At 39.1% G+C, this 17,649-nt stretch overlaps 1 protein-coding gene across 3 annotated transcripts in view; it reads right to left on the bottom strand.

Annotated features, from left to right (window-relative positions):
* The window catches only part of wash (washout), a 136,634-nt gene that overhangs the window by 33,072 nt on the left and 85,913 nt on the right, over nucleotides 1–17,649 (bottom strand). For 2 of the 3 annotated variants that reach the window (XM_068367116.1, XM_068367114.1), the window contains exons 2-3: nucleotides 11,730–11,892; nucleotides 1,529–1,620 (exon numbers count right to left, since the gene is read on the bottom strand). In XM_068367116.1, the coding sequence (XP_068223217.1) occupies nucleotides 1,529–1,620; nucleotides 11,730–11,871 (234 nt within the window). In that variant the 5' untranslated portion in view covers nucleotides 11,872–11,892. Of the gene's footprint in view, nucleotides 1–1,528; nucleotides 1,621–11,729; nucleotides 11,893–13,953; nucleotides 14,045–17,649 lie in introns of those variants that run through there. The other variant, XM_068367115.1, reaches the window with a different exon arrangement.

Here is a 17,649-nt window from a genome sequence, read left to right as displayed (position 1 = left end):
ACAAATCATTCATAGCGAAAGAGGACAGTTTTCATCCAACAGCCAAATAACTCATTACTGTATACAGTAATACCAAAGTTTTTATCACTGCTTTTTTGCTTGTGCCTAACTGAGAATAATTTTCACTCTCCCAACACTCTCCATTGATTGGATGCTTCTTTTTCATATATTTTAAAATTTCAGCCATTAACAATTACCTCTAAAATACGGTTGAATTAAAAATTGTTGCTCACACTGTTTGAGGCAGACTAACTAAGAAATGAAAACAGGACTCCAGAAGTCCTAACAGATCATCTCATAAAACATGAAATCCACTGAAGAGTGCAATACAGTACGAGTATGCTTCAAGAATCATATTGCCTCGACACCCTTGCTCACCTATTGTGCAAACTATTTCATGATCTCTTTTAATACCTACCTTTAGTAAAATTGAGAAAAAAAGGTGCACGGTGTGTTACGATAAAAAAAAAACTGTATAGGCCTATGAATTCTCACATACTGTAGACATATACTATTTAACAAAGAAAAAAATTATACAGAAATAAAAAAATAAATAAAATGACTTCTCACGGAACCCTTTGTGATCATTTATGGAAACTCACAGAACCCTGATTGGGAATGGCTGGTATAGACAATTCACACTGTAAACAGGATTGTCATAATTTCTAACGAATTGCTCTTAAAGTTACTTAAGACAATGGATTGCTTAATATGAAAAAAAGAAAAAAAAATCTTAAAACACTTCATATTTCATACATAAAAACATAGCCCAAGAAGGTTTTTCTATCCTTCCCTTCAATCTAAGAATTTTCTTTCCCAAAGTAGAACCATCATCTTAGGTAAATAAAAAGGACCTTCTGTATTTATTCATAACTTTGAACAGAAGCATAAAGTTGTGTCAAATTTGATAGATTTGTTTTCCATTACAGTACATTCCATTGAATAAATTTCAACATAATCACTTTTAAAAACAGGATAATTACTATCACACAATACCGAGAGCAAAAACATTTGAGCCAAGCAATTGACCACTCAACCATTTTTGAATCTTTAAACAAGCATCAATGGTTGTCATTTACCCTCAAATAATGTACTGGGTAATGAAAATAATATTAAGAACAGAGCCTGAACATCTTTAGGGATATTGAACACAAGACATATTACAAATGATAATTTTCCAAAGTTTTAGGAAACCAAACTAAAAATTTTAATCCTTTACATTCAGCAAAATATTTTTTTGTCTAGACTGATATGGCTGTCTATTCTATTCTTGAAAACGATGCCTTTTAGAAAACACAACATCTATTTTAATTAAGTCTTAATAAATTTGGGTTTATTAAACTCACTACTGTACAAGAACTGGTACAACTAAACTATTTATTAGTAGGTCTTAAACTCTCTCAAAGTAACTTTTTATATTTGTTTACATTCTTTTCCGTTTATTTCTGAGTGTAATGAACAACAATTCAAAATCTGGAAATATAAACAGAAATGCTATAAATTCAAGAGTTATATGATATAAACTTACTTGAGTAGCTTTGGTAACACCTGTCAATTTTTCTACTTTTGCCTGAGCATTTGCTGCACGCTGCTTCAGATCTTCTAAGGTTTTCGAAGTCTCTGTAGAAAATATCGTAGAAAAATGTTATTTTTATAATAAAATAAATTTTTGAATATACTTACCCGGTGATTATATAAGCTGCAGCTCTGCTGCCCGACAGAAAAACTCTACGCTCAAAATCCGCCAGCGATCGCTATGCAGGTAGGGGGTGTACTTCAACAGCGCCATCTGTCGTGCAGGTACTCAATACTCAATGTAAACACAGAACTCAATTTTCTCCTCGGTCCACTGGGTCTCTATTGGGGAGGAAGGGAGGGTCCTTTAATATATAATCACCGGGTAAGTATATTCAAAAATTTATTTTATCATCAAAATAACATTTTTCAATATTAAACTTAGCCGGTGATTATATAAGCTGATTCACACCCAGGGGGGTGGGTAGAGACCAGCATTAATTGTTTACATTATTATGAGCTAAGGATTTTGTATTTCATTTTAGCAGTTATTCAAAATAACAAACATAAAATAAATAAGTACCTGGTAAGGAAGTCGACTTGAACAATTACTCTGCCTTTTTTAAGTACATCTTCCTTACTGAGCCTCGCGATCCTCTTAGGATGCTGAGCGACTCCTAGGAGCTGAAGTATCAAGGGTTGCAACCCATACTACAGGACCTCATCAAAACCTCAAATCTAGGCGCTTCTCAAGAAAAGAATTTGACCACCCGCCAAATCAACCAGGATGCGAAAGGCTTCTTAGCCTTCCGGACAACCCAAAACAACAATAAAAAACATTTCAAGAGAAAGATTAAAAAGGTTATGGAATTAGGGGAATGTAGTGGTTGAGCCCTCACCCACTACTGCACTCGCTGCTACGAATGGTCCCAGGGTGTAGCAGTTCTCGTAAAGAGACTGGACATCTTTAAGATAAAAAGACGCGAACACTGACTTGCTTCTCCAATAGGTTGCGTCCATTATACTCTGCAGAGATCTATTTTGTTTAAAAGCCACTGAAGTAGCAACAGCTCTAACTTCATGTGTCTTTACCTTCAGCACAGCATGGTCTTCTTCATTCAGATGGGAATGAGCTTCTCGTATCAACAGTCTGATATAATAGGAAACTGCATTCTTTGACATAGGTAAAGAAGGTTTCTTAATAGAACACCATAAAGCTTCTGACTGTCCTCGTAAAGATTTAGTTCGTCTTAAATAGAACTTAAGAGCTCTAACAGGGCATAAGACTCTTTCTAGTTCATTTCCAACCATATTTGAAAGGCTTGGAATATCGAACGATTTCGGCCAAGGGCGAGAAGGTAGCTCGTTTTTGGCTAGAAAACCAAGCTGTAAAGAACATGTAGCCGTTTCAGATGAAAATCCGATGTTCCTGCTGAAGGCGTGAATCTCACTGACTCTTTTAGCTGTGGCTAAGCAAACCAGGAAAAGAGTCTTTAAAGTGAGATCTTTAAAGGAGGCTGATTGTAGTGGCTCGAACCTTTCTGACATCAGGAATCTTAGTACCCCGTCTAAATTCCATCCAGGTGTAGCCAAACGACGCTCCTTCGTGGTCTCAAAAGACTTAAGGAGGTCCTGTAGATCTTTGTTGTTGGAAAGATCTAAGCCTCTGTGACGGAAGACTGTTGCCAACATGCTTCTGTAACCTTTGATAGTGGGAGCTGAAAGAGATCTTTCTTTCCTCAGGTATAATAGGAAGTCAGCTATTTGGGTTACAGAGGTACTGGTCGAGGATATTGATACCGACTTGCACCAATTTCGGAAGACTTCCCACTTCGACTGGTAGACTCTAAGAGTGGATGTCCTCCTTGCTCTAGCAATCGCCCTGGCTGCCTCCTTCGAAAAGCCTCTAGCTCTAGAGAGTCTTTCGATAGTCTGAAGGCAGTCAGACGAAGAGCGTGGAGGTCTGGGTGTACCTTCTTTACGTGTGGCTGACGTAGAAGGTCCACTCTTAGAGGAAGAGTTCTGGGAACGTCCACCAGCCATTGAAGTACCTCGGTGAACCATTCTCTCGCGGGCCAGAGGGGAGCAACTAACGTCAACCTTGTCCCTTCGTGAGAGGCGAACTTCTGCAGTACCTTGTTGACAATCTTGAACGGGGGGAATGCATAAAGGTCTAGATGGGACCAATCCAGTAGAAAGGCATCTATATGAACTGCTGCTGGGTCCGGGATCGGTGAGCAATATATTGGGAGCCTCTTGGTCATCGAGGTTGCGAACAGATCTATGGTAGGTTGGCCCCATGTGGCCCATAGTCTCTTGCACACATCCTTGTGTAGGGTCCATTCTGTTGGGATGATTTGACCCTTCCGACTGAGGCAATCCGCCATGACATTCATATTGCCTTGTATGAACCTCGTTACTAGAGAAAGGTTTAGATCTCTTGACCAGGTGAGGAGGTCCCTTGCGATCTCGTACAACGTCATAGAATGGGTCCCTCCTTGCTTGGAGATGTACGCCAAGGCCGTGGTGTTATCCGAGTTCACCTCCACCACTTTTCCTTGAAGGAGGGACTTGAAGCTTTTCAAGGCCAGATGAACTGCCAGTAGCTCCTTGCAGTTGATATGTAACGTTCTTTGATTCGAGTTCCACGTTCCCGAGCATTCCCGACCGTCTAGTGTCGCACCCCAGCCCGTGTCCAATGCGTCCGAGAAGAGAACGTGGTTGGGGGTCTGAACAGCCAGGGGCAGACCCTCTCTGAGGTTGATACTGTCCTTCCACCAAGTCAGTGCTGACTTCATCTTCTCGGAAATGGGGATCGAGACCGCTTCTAGCGTCTTGTCCTTTTTCCAGTAAACAGCTAGATGAAATTGAAGGGGACGGAGGTGTAGTCTCCCTAACGAAACGAACTGTTCCAGGGATGATAGCGTCCCTATCAGACTCATCCACTGGCTGACTGAACATCGTTTCTTCTTTAGCATGTTCTGGATGCATACCTGGGCTTGACTTGTTCTGGGGGCCGACGGAAAAGCCCGAAAAGCTAGACTGTGAATCTCCATCCCTAAATACACAATAGTTTGGGATGGGACCAGTTGGGACTTTTCCATATTGACCAGGAGACCCAATTCCTTGATCAGATCTAGAGTCCACTTTAGATTCTCCAGACAGTGACGACTGGAAGAAGCTCTTAGAAGCCAGTCGTCCAAATAGAGGGAGGCTCTGATATCCGCTAAATGCAGGAATTTGGCAATATTCCTCATCAGCCTCGTAAACACAAGAGGAGCCGTGCTTAGGCCAAAGCACAGGGCTTGAAATTGGTAGACAACCTTGTCGTAAACGAATCTCAGAAAAGGTTGGGATTCTGGGTGGATGGGGACGTGAAAGTATGCGTCCCTTAGGTCTAAAGAGACCATCCAGTCTTCCTTTCTGACCGCTGCTAGAACTGACTTTGTGGTCTCCATGGCGAACGTCTGCTTTGTGACAAAGACATTCAGCGCACTGACGTCTAGCACCGGCCTCCACCCTCCTGTCTTCTTTACCACTAAGAAGAGACGGTTGTAGAAGCCCGGGGATTGATGGTCCCGGACTTTGACTACCGCTCCCTTTTGTAGCAAGAGAGACACCTCCTGCTTCAAAGCTAGCCTCTTGTCTTCCTCTTTGTACCTGGGAGAGAGATCGATGGGAGACGTTGCTAGAGGGGGTTTGCGGACAAACGGGATCTTGTACCCTTCTCTTAGCAACTTCACAGATTGCGCATCTGCGCCCCTTTTCTCCCAGGTCTGCCAGAAGTTCTTGAGTCTGGCTCCCACTGCTGTCTGAAGAAGGTGGCAGTCAGACTCTGCCTTTAAAGGACTTGGTACCTTTCTTCTTCCCACGTCTCCCTTCGGCACGAGCACCTCCTCTGCTGGAGGCTCTGCCACGAAAGGGCGGAATGAATCTGGACGCTGGAGTGTCCATCCTGGGTCTAGATACGGTAGGCAAAGGGGTGGCTTTGCGGGCAGAGAACGCAACCAGGTCATGGGTGTCCTTCTGAATCAAGGAGGCAGCAATCTCCTTTATCAATTCCTCTGGGAAGAGGCACTTTGAGAGAGGAGCAAAAAGAAGTTCCGATCTCTGGCACGGTGTTACTCCAGCTGACAGGAACGAGCAAAGGTTTTCCCGTTTCTTGAGGACCCCGGAAACGAACGAAGCCGCAAGCTCACTTGATCCGTCACGTATGGCCTTGTCCATGCAGGACATAATGAACAAGGAAGCTTCCTTGTCAGAAGGGGAGATCTTCCTGCTCAACGCTCCCAAACACCAATCCAAAAAGTTAAAAACCTCGAAGGCTCTGAACACTCCTTTCAACAGATGGTCTAAGTCTGAAGGAGACCAACATATCTTAGAGCGTCTCATGGCTAGCCTGCGGGGAGAGTCTACTAGACTTGAGAAGTCGCCCTGGGCAGAGGCAGGAACTCCCAAGCCGAGAACTTCTCCCGTGGCATACCAGACGCTCGATCTGGAAGAGAGTCTCGCAGGGGGAAACGTAAATGCTGTCTTCCCAAGGTTCTTTTTGGACTGCATCCATTCTCCCAACACTCGTAAAGCTCTCTTAGACGAGCGGGCGAGGACGAGTTTCGTAAAGGCAGGCGCGGATGACTGCGTGCCTAAAGCAAACTCAGATGGAGGAGAGTGTGGGGCCGCAGATACAAACTGATCAGGATACATCTCCCTGAACAGTGCAAGAACTTTCCTAAAGTCCAAGGAGGGTTGCGTGGTCTTGGGTTCGTCGATGTCCGTATGCGGGTCATCAATGTGTGCAGCGTCGTCATCATCAGAGAGTCCATCATCTGAAAACTGAGGAGGAAGCGGCAAAGGAGTAGGAATCGGCTGGTCAGCTGAGTCCGGCAGCACGGGTGCACGCGTGACTGAACCGGACGCAACGTCATGGAACTGTTGCCTAGTCTGTGAGCTGGCAACAACCATAGCAGCGCGGGGATGCACAGCATCTACTCCAGACTGTCTAGTCTGCTGTGGGCGAGTAGAGGTAACCACACTGGGTTGCGGAGGTTGACGCACCGCGTCAAAACAAAACAACTTAGGCTGTTGTTGTAACTCGCGAACGTCAACGGAAGGTTCCGTGCGTCGCTGAACGTCAACATGCGGCTGGCAGGGTACACTGCGTCAACCTTCTCCGCACGAAAGTCCTGCATCAATGACGTTAACTGTGACTGCATGGTCTGCAGCAAAGACCACTTAGGGTCTACAGTAGCAGGTGCGGCAACAGACGGTGTTACTGCCTGATGCGGTACCGCTTTGCCTCTCTTAGGAGGTGAGCAGTCATCGGAAGACTGCAGCGAGTCCGAACTGACCCAGTGGCTACAACTGGGCCGTTGGACTTGCGCGGAAGGGACCGACTTGCGCTTAAGAGGCCGCGAGACCTTGGTCCATGGTTTCTTTCGAGAAACCTCTTCCGCAGACGAGGAATAAATGGGCTCTCTCGTCTTCGTGTGGGTGGGGCGATCTTGGTTAGATACGCCCGAAACCACGGAGGGAACGTCTGTTCGCTGATTAAAGCCTCTCGAACCCTTTGGTCGTACGACATTGCTTCTCCCCTGGGCTTGGGAGCTTGGGAGCTTGCAAGAGGTCCCGGACTGGGAGGACGACAGGCACGAACAGACGAACCCTGAAGCGCAACACTATCTACAACACTTTCCACAACACTACCACTCACTTTGTCACTACCCACTGCACTCTTACACTTCAACTCCTTGACGTCTGCCATGAGTTGGTTACGGTCACTCGCCAATGACTCGACTCTCTCACCCAGAGCCTGGATGGCACGCATCATATCTGCCATCGAAGGTTGTTGAGTGCTAGAAGGGGGATCAGGAGCAACCACTACAGGGGAAGGAATAGGTTGTGGGGCATGAGGAGAGGAAAATTCAACGGAGCGAGATGAACTTCTCCTGACTCTATCTCTCTCTAGCCTACGTGTGTATTTCTGGAATTCGATGAAATCGAATTCCGAAAGCCCAACGCATTCCTCACATCGATCTTCCAATTGACAGGTCTTATCCCGACAATTGGAACAAACGGTGTGAGGATCGATAGAGGCCTTCGGAAGACGCCTTGAACAGTCCCTAGCATTACATTTCCTGAACTTAGGGACTTGAGAAGGGTCAGCCATTTTGAATTAGTCAAAGGGGAATTCAAAATCTATCCAAAGTCGTCAACAAATAATCCAAAATCAACAAAAGAATGCAAGGATGTATTGAAGATAACGTCTGCAAAGCGAAAGCTCAAAACTAGAAATGTGTACTTCACCAAAATATGTGAAAACCAATCCAGTAAGCAACAGCGAATTTAGTAGGTCTTGCCGGTGGCACGACAGAGAGAAAATTGAGTTCTGTGTTTACATTGAGTACTGAGTACCTGCACGACAGATGGCGCTGTTGAAGTACACCCCCTACCTGCATAGCGATCGCTGGCGGATTTTGAGCGTAGAGTTTTTCTGTCGGGCAGCAGAGCTGCAGCTTATATAATCACCGGCTAAGTTTAATATTGAAAAATTAGTTCAAACACTAACAGGCATTTCTCTTTATAATAAGAGCCTATCAATCTTATACTTTCCCTATATTGTATCACATCTTATCTTGAACTGTAATGACTCTATCCATGACAAGAGGTGATACAATAAGATAACTTATAAAAAAAAAAAAAAAAAAATTCAAGTACTAACCCTTCCTCGGGATATGTGACATATGTTCCAGTAAGTACAGTGAATCATCAAGCAGTTAGGAAGTACAGATTTCAGGGGTATTTAAATCTAAAAGAAAAATTGAAACATTCCCATAACAGATAAAGTCTACCTAACTGGCTGCTGACTAAGGGTTATAGAATTAATGAAAGTCCTGTAATACTAAAATAATCAATGTTCTATTACAAGTCATATAAATTAGAAAAAAAAAATATGAATCTTTTTTGCATATTCTACGATAGAAGAGAAATTTGCAAGTCAAGATATTGACTTTATTTTGGAGTACTCTATTTGACTTGTTTAGACAAGACTACTGTATTTCAAATGGAAATTCTGGAGATGCTGTAGTCTTTATGTCATTTGTGATTAAATGTAGGGAACAAGTATGTTCTTTTATGTATAGTTTGGACAGTTTCTTATACTTAGAAACATCCCTTTCTCTCTTCCCCTATTTTGGGTCCTATATTGGTTTTTAATAAGATAGATATGGGGACTGCACAAGTAGATGCCAAGATACAAAGTGACGTCTAGAGATCACTTTCTAGGAGTAACCATGTTCCTTATTAAAAATCAGTCCCTCTCATGCCACTAATTTGCCAATCTCTTAAAATTTGTGACATAGCACTGGCAAGCCATCAGGATTCTGCGCTAGCAGATGTTCTGGCAGAAATATCAACAGGGCTTGAGGCCTATTAGGACAACGATATGATGTTCTTTATCAACTTTTCCTAAATACATAAGCCTTTCCTGCTTTAACCAGCTAGGGGAAAGCCTTTAACCAGAACCGTGGGTATTGACCAAGGTTAAGGAGGGCTATCGATTGACTCTGGTATCCAACCCTCCCTTGTCCATGGAACCAATACCTTTCCTAAGTTATCTTCCCCGTACAGTGAAGGCCCAAATTTTGATGTTACAGATTAGCAAACTTCTAGATAGGAATGTTATAGAAGAGGTTTTGAAGCCATTTCTAGGGTTTGTTGACAGATTAATCCCAATTCCCAAAGCATGGACACCAGTGTTTGATGTCTTAAACCTCAACAAGTTTGCAGTTCTAACCAAGATTTTGCTGAAAATGCCCTCAATAGTGCTGGGGGCACTAAGGGAGATTGGATGTTTTTATTACATCACATGGATGCTTACTTTTACATTCATATTCATATAAACGAGGAAATTACTCACGTGCCTGTACTTCAGGCTCAGGATGACTTCATCCGGATTATGGTTCCTGTGTCCAAGTGGGTAAGGTATTTCGGCATCAGGGAGCTGTTATACCTGTACGACTGGCTACTTTTGAATGCTTTGTTAGAAAGAATTTAGATTAAACAGAGATAGGTTAATGGAAAGGTTATAAATCCCAGTCAATTTACCGAGACTGATTCAGAGCATTCTCTATTTGGGAATGATAATAGCTTCAGTTCGTTTTTGGGTTTTTCTGTCGGTTATTAGAAAAGTTTGAGAAGATGGAGTCAGCTTACAGTACAGATGTGGATGAGACTGCAAGGAACCAAGACTTCATGGAAGAAGCTTGTCAAGATTAGATGCCTGAAGATGAGGGCGATCCAATATAATTTCAATCGATTTTGGAATGGTTTAGGCGACCAAGATACCATCTCTATTCTAATTATGAAAAACTAATTTCAGCTTCCGAGATGGAGGAGCGATACTCATTGATTTTCCCATGGAGTTTGCTTGGATGTGAGGATTCTAGATCTCTCTGTTTACGGATGCTTCTTAAAAAGGCTGGGGAGCAACGCTACATTAATTCATCTTTCAGAGAAATGGACAATGCAAGAATCAACTCTTCATATAAATTGCCTAAATCTTCTAGATGGATTCAAAGCTCTTCAAGCGCAGAAGTCTCAGGTTTTAGAATAGTGTGTGGCAATATTTTCAGACACGACAGCACAAATACATATCATGATACATGGCAGAACCAGATCGGAATCCCTGTACCAGATAGCAGAAAAGCTATCGATTTGGACAAATTTGAGAGGAAGAGTTCTTCTTCCTCAGTTTATGGCAAAATTTTAGATTCTGAACCTTCGGAAAATCTTTCAATTAAAGATGTCACGGTTAAAACTCTTTTCCTACTGAAGTTGTCAGCTAAACAAATTAGTGAACTACAAGCTCTTTTTTGTAAGGTAGGTTTTGGAGCACGTAAAATTATCTTATCTCCTTTTGCCTGCATTGAAAGCTAAGAATGATTTCAAGACTAAAGGTTTACCAGAATATTACAAAGTCCTCCTTTGAAAAAGGAAGTTAGGTTTACTTCAGAGAATAGGGTACTTGACTGTTGAGGGCTGTTAAGACTTGTTTGGCCAAATATGCAGACATTAGGGTTAATGTTCCTAAATTGTTTTTGTTTGATTAGAATGTTTAGTCCTCCTTGGTTCAAAAATACTATGGCATTTCTGGTTAAGAGATTGGTCACTCACAGAGGCTCAAGGGGACTTGCATCCTCGTGAAATTATTTGAAAGAGCAGACTACCAAGAGAGAATCTTTTAAATAAAAGTCAAACTTTATTATGGACAAATTTAAAAATCTCAGTACATAAATAAACATGCAACGTTTCTTACTAATGTCACAAATACTGCAGACAACAACCATGTTAAGTAGAAAAGCCACAAGAAAGATATGAAATAATAGTTCAAGTATCAAGCTCACTTTTGTGTTTCAGTACCAAAAATAAAGACTTGGGGCAGAGTAAATAAAGACTTGGGGCAGAGTAAATAAAAATGCAAATTTACGAAATGAAAATTCATGAAACAGAAGTTAGAATCTTAACCAAGCAAAAAATTATTACTTTAAAGATGACCTAAATGTATTCAGTAATATATAAATCAATTAATGGTATCCAATGAACTGGAAATGTCTTATTGACAATGAATAAGCAGAACACTAACAAAATGGTAGAAAATTAGGTGAGACTTGACAATTGTGATGGGGAAACTTGTTAGCTGTCTTAATGGATAACACTACGAGTTATGTAAATGACAATTATTGAGCTGTATATTGTCTCAATGGCAATGGCCGAGCTGAAAGCTGACTTCATTGAGCACGGTGAGTTGGAAGCTTCCCCCCTCACTGAGCTGAACTGAATTTTAAGAAAATAGCTAGAAAACTCATCATTTACAGTATGAGCTTTAGCTGGTGCTTTTCTCTGCTCAAAGTAAAAAGGACATGCAAAATGTTCGTGAAGAAATATTGAGTGTAAGTATCGTATTGTACTTTGTCTTGAATGTTTGACCCAATGCAGTAAGATTGCACAGATTCAAGCTACCACTATCTAGAGTGCCCTAATATGTATTTGAATTCTCTTGCTTTATATACTGTATTACTGTATTTTGGAAATTTGTATTATCATTATACAGTTTTACAAATACAATACCTATCCTACAATATTTAATAAAATGACTAAACTAAAAATGTTTAGAAAACATACATGCATACATTATATACAGTGTGCGTAATACTTACCATTAATTCGAGAGATAGTAGAAGTGAATACATTATCTATCACTTTTTCTAGATGCAGAAGAATATCAACACAATCATTAACTGTTGCCACCCTGTTCTGATCAGCCGGTAAGACGGGAATTTCATGCTGCTTGTGCACCATTGTGCTGGAATGTCATACAAGCTGTGGAAAAAAAAAAGTAATGTAGTACATGGAGTCTTATGCATAAGATAATAATATAAGTAAAAAGGTACCTTTATAACTTCTAAGATACAGGTTTTAGACAGTAATTGCCATCAAAATAGTTCAAAACTCCTAAAAATTAACTTGTAACAATTTTCTCTGAAATTATTAAAAGTTTTCAATTACAGGGGGGTTCCATGGGTGTAGCACTGTGAACATCACCCTCCGGTAGGAAAGTACAAGGCATTTTTTGTTAGGTTAAGAGGGAGGCCTTAACCCTTTTACCCCCAAAAGGACGTACTGGTACGTTTCACAAAAGCCATCCCTTTACCCCCATGGACGTACCAGTACGTCCTTGCAAAAAAATGCTAAAAATATTTTTTTTTTTTTTTCATATTTTTGATAATTTTTTGAGAAAATTCAGGCATTTTCCAAGAGAATGAGATCAACTTGACCTCTCTATGACAAAAATTAAGGCTGTTAGAGCAATTACAAAAAATATACTGCAAAATGTGCTGGGAAAAAAATAACCCCCTGGGGATTAAGGGTTGGAAATTTCTAAATAGCCTGGGGGTAAAAGGGTTAAGTTAGGTAATTTCCCTTGTAAAACATGACCTTCCAGGTTATTTTTATCATTTCAGAAATCAAGGCTTCTGACAATTGTCATCATAAAAATTGTCAAAAATGCAGGAATTCTTCTTATTTTCTCCAAAAGGATTATTGGTTAAATGTGCAATTTTACCCCTTGGATAAGGTCACCTCCCTCTGTTTGTTTCCCTTGCGACATTAGTTATTCAGACGTAACATCTTTATAACTTGAAAATACAGGTTTCAGCCAGATAGATATTTCACAATAGTTCAAATTTAAATATACTAGGATGAAAATCCTCTTATTTTCTTTGTTACAGTTATCATACTGACATACAAATTCACCAGAGGATATCGAGAAACCCTCTCCACTTGGGTCAAGGGAACGCCAAAGTATGGTAGAGCGGTTAAGTGGGGCTATTTTATGTTAGGCCTTATCTCTTTCATTTCGTAAAATGGGTAAGGAGCTTTTGGGTAGTATGTAGGTAATTGGGTCACCGTTTTTTTTTTCTGCTAAAATACACGCCCACTCGGCTGACGCGTGTAGCACAACATGTACCGCTCCCCAGAACAGAGGAGCAATAAAATAATTATCAATTATGGGCTTAGTGAGCCGGGACAGAGCAAAGACCAGTAAGTGAATAATTAGCATTATTTCATTTACCAACATACCCATAGATATAATAAAATACAGGTGACGATGATAGGAAGGATTCTCGTTTTCTATGCGAATAGCAGGCCTGGTACCCTGACGATCTACACACGTACCGAACTTTCCTTTCTTCTTTGCTTGTGGTCCGGAAACCTACGTGCTACACCTATGACCATCACAGGCTACACTACCATATACATGTCATTTTCATGTAGACTATCCTACAGGAGGCAGCTCACAAGATGAATTACGGTTCTCGTGCTTATGCAACATCGCCCAACCATGATTAATATTCACCTTAGGGAACGGGCATCACAAATTAAGTACCACAACCGGTAAATTTGTATTATTTTTTTCTATAAGAAAAAGTAGTTGTTTTCCTAGGTTACATTGCGTTGTAATACACTACAATGAAACCATACCCTTTTGATAGATCAATGCCTAACAAGATTGTCTACCCTATGCTACAGCAATACGTATAGTACCATATTAAAATTCAATGCTTGGCAATGACTAAAATACTATGGGCTTATATTATTAGATATACAAACCTGTCATATGTCAACATATATATATATATATATATATATATATATATATATATATATATATATATATATATATATATATATATATATATATATATATATGGTTGTAAGTTAACACACACACACACACACACACACACACACACACACACACACACACACACACACACACACACACACACACACACACATATATATATATATATATATATATATATATATATATATATATATATATATATATATATATATATATAGTATGGTAATACTCACATCAAGCCAAAGATATGTTTATCTGTGAACGCCTACATTGAAAGTCACGTTGTTGTGGTTGTTTACACGAACAGCTGATTGCTGATAGGCATGTCTAGTGATCAACATTTTAGACACATTTTATCACAAAAAAAGTTTATAGATTTGTTTGTTTTTTGCGTTAAAATTGCAACATATTAATACGATATATTTTGAATATTCTATTTACATCTTATAATACTTTTTTATTTGGTTTCAAAGAACATTCTCTATTCATGCAAATTGCAGTACTGTAAACTATTTAACAACTATAAGGAAAGTTTCTTTTTAATATTTCATAATCAAAGCCCAATGTTAATGCTTTGATTTGGTTTTTTTTTTTTTTCACATTTAACACCACTTTTCAAAGAAAATCCTTTACCCAAAACTATACTGATGAAATGCGTGGACAAAACATTTATAACGTAGATCTCATATTAACTAAACTTTCAAATATACAGAAAGGAACTTTTTTTTTTTTGTCTTATTTTAATGTCCTACATCCTCAACCCTTTCCAAATTACGTTATTGTCATTTATATCGTAGTTCTTCCTGGTCCATGTACAGCTGGCTTCATTAATTCCGGTACACTGACATCTTAGCCTCGTATATAATGTACCAGAATCAATGAAGCCAAATGTACACAATGTAAAGTGACACCCCCCCCCCCCCTTTCGTAGTTTTCGCATACCCGATTTCAGGGGAAAATACACATGATGAGTGTGACCCATGCAAAGGAGATACAAATTATTTAACTTCATATCCAAAATTAGGAGTTAATGAAACAAGATATGAGTGTGTATGTTGCAAAATCGTAGCAGGGATCGAGCAGTATAAAGAAGTAGAACAATGTATGTGAAAATAGAATTTAAAAAGCCCAAACAGGGTTATTTTTCCTGTTTGGAGCCCCTGGCCTTATAGCATTCTGCTTTTCCAACTAGGGTTGTAGCTTAGCAATTAACACACACACACACACACACACACACACACACATATATATATATATATATATATATATATATATATATATATATATATATATATATATATATATATATATATATATATATATATATAGTGTATACACGTGTGCGTGTGTGTGTGTGACGCTCTTAGGACATTTTTTTATTAAATCCTAAAGCCCGTGACATTTTTTTTCTTTAAAACAACGTAATTCTAGCTTTGTGTCTTTTCTTATCTTCAGGGATAGATTTCTTGAAGAAAAGACGAAATTTATTATATACTGATCTATATTTGAATAAATGGTGCAGCTTAGTAACAACTTCCTTTCATTTCAAAATTCTATCTTTGAAGACAAGAAACTACACAGAAAACTAAAAAAAGTGTACACTTAAAATTTATCAAACCCTGACAAATAGCTGGTGAATAGTGTATAATTGTATCGCCATGATCAGCAAAGCTAGGTTGGTTTGCCATGAGCGATCTGAATAAATTCTCCCACCATCACCAATCCGCACTGGCCTGCGTGGTGATGAAAACTGGCCAAACCCTAGACATGAATAAGGACATGTCTGGAGTCTTTGTCCTGCAGTGGTCTGGAAACGGCAGTATTTGTTGCTGTTGTAAATGAATATATACAATTGAATATTCACATAAAGTAGTATTTACTTTATATACTTCTCCATTTGCTTACTATAAAATGCTATCAATTTATTATTATTATTATTATTATTATTATTATTATTATTATTATTACAAGCTAAGCTACAACCCTAGTTGAAAAAAAAGCAGGATGATGTAAGCCCAAGGGCTCCAGCAGGGAAAAATAGCCCAGTGAAGAAAGGAAACGAGGAAATGAATAAAGTATAAGAGAAGTAATGAACAATCAAAAAACTATTTTAAGAACAGTAACACCATTAAATTAAAGCTTTTATGTGTACACTATAACAACTTAAAAAAAAAAAAAACAAGAGGAAGAGAAATAAGATAGAACAGTGTGCCCGAGTTTATCCTCAAGCAAGAGAACTCTAACTACTGTATGAAACGCATAGATGGTGGTCTTTGAGACTCACAAGCTAACATCACCAAGGTCTATAGACCTTGAATATCACCATCTCTGATGAGAATGAAAATATATTGAGAGGAGAAAGATGGCGTACCAACAGTAACGTTATATCTACTCTCTCAGGTTTAGATCAGTGGTCTTGGTATAAAACCTTGGACAAAGCACCTAATTGCCTGAGGGCTGCCGCCAAAAAATCCAGTCTATAGCGTGGGCATAGCTCTGGGTTGCCATTTGTATGATAATTATCATGCACCTACGACTATTTTGGGTCGGGTACGATGTACTTAATTTGATGGCTGCTTTTCCAGTCCCATACAGCAGGGGAACCCCACTCTCTACGATACATATCTTACGTATCGTAGGCTTTTGTACGCTAATTTAGAGATTTGATAATAGAAAAAAAAAAAAAAAAAATATATATATATATATATATATATATATATATATATATATATATATATATATATATATATATATATATATATATATATATATATATATATATATATATATATATATATATATATATACACACACATCCTTTTATTTTTCCACGCATATTTTATCAAAATTGATCTTCAAAATTGTCTGGTTGTTTTCCTGTTAAGGAGGGTAGCCTACTATTCCCGTGGGACCGTGTGTGGGAGGAAAAAAATCAAGAGATTAAATCTATGGAAAGAGAAAAACTCAGGATTAGCGAAGCTTTTAATAGACTTAAAATGTAATCTATCAGAGAATAGATGCGGCACGAACATAACAGAATCAAATATCTTGGTTATATCATTATTATTACTTGCTAAGCTAAAACCCTAGTTAGAAAAGCGGAATTCTATAAGCCCAGTGGCCCCAACAGGGTAAATAGCCAAGTGAGGAAAGGAAACTGAAAAATAAAATATTTCAAGAACAGTAACATTAAAATAAATATTTCCTATATAAACGATAAAAACCTTAACAAAACAAGAGGAAGAGAAATTAGATAGAATACAGTAGTATGTCCGAGTGTACCCTCAAGCAAGAGAACTCTAACCTAAGACAGTGGAAGACCATGGTACAGAGGCTATGGCACTACCCAAGACTAAAGAACAATTGTTTGATTTTGGAGTGTCCTTCTCCTTGAAGAGCTGCTTACTACAGCTAAAGAGTTTTCTACCCTTACCAAGAGGAAAGTGGCTACTGAACGATTACAGTGCAGTAGTTAAGCCCTTGAGAGAAGAAAAAATGTTTAGTTATTGTCGTCAGGTGTATGAGGGCAGAGGAGAATCTGTAGGGAATAGGCCAGACTATTCGGAATAAGAATCATTGTTATGTTATCTCTATGAATGTCTTCAACAATTTATACGCTTCTGTTTTCATTTAAACAACTAATGTGTACATTAGAGCATTGCAAGCTCCGAATTATTATTTCAATGAAACCAGTTGTCTGGGAGAGTTATTGTTGTTGTTGTTGTTGTTGTTACTTGTTAGGCTAAAAAACTAGTTGGAAAAGCAGGATGCTATAAGCACAAGGACTCCAACAGGAAAAACATCCCAGTGAGGAAAGGAAATAATGAAGTAAACTACAGAGAAGTTTTAGAACAACAATAACATTAAAATAAATCTTTCACATACAAACTATTAAAACTTCAAAATAATAAGAGGAAGAGAAACACGAT

The sequence above is a fragment of the Palaemon carinicauda genome, chromosome 45 (genome assembly GCF_036898095.1).
Source record: "Palaemon carinicauda isolate YSFRI2023 chromosome 45, ASM3689809v2, whole genome shotgun sequence".
Classification (NCBI taxonomy): Eukaryota; Metazoa; Arthropoda; class Malacostraca; order Decapoda; family Palaemonidae; genus Palaemon; species Palaemon carinicauda.
The sequence above is the reverse complement of the archived record's forward strand: the minus strand, read 5'-3'. Positions and strand labels throughout refer to the sequence as shown.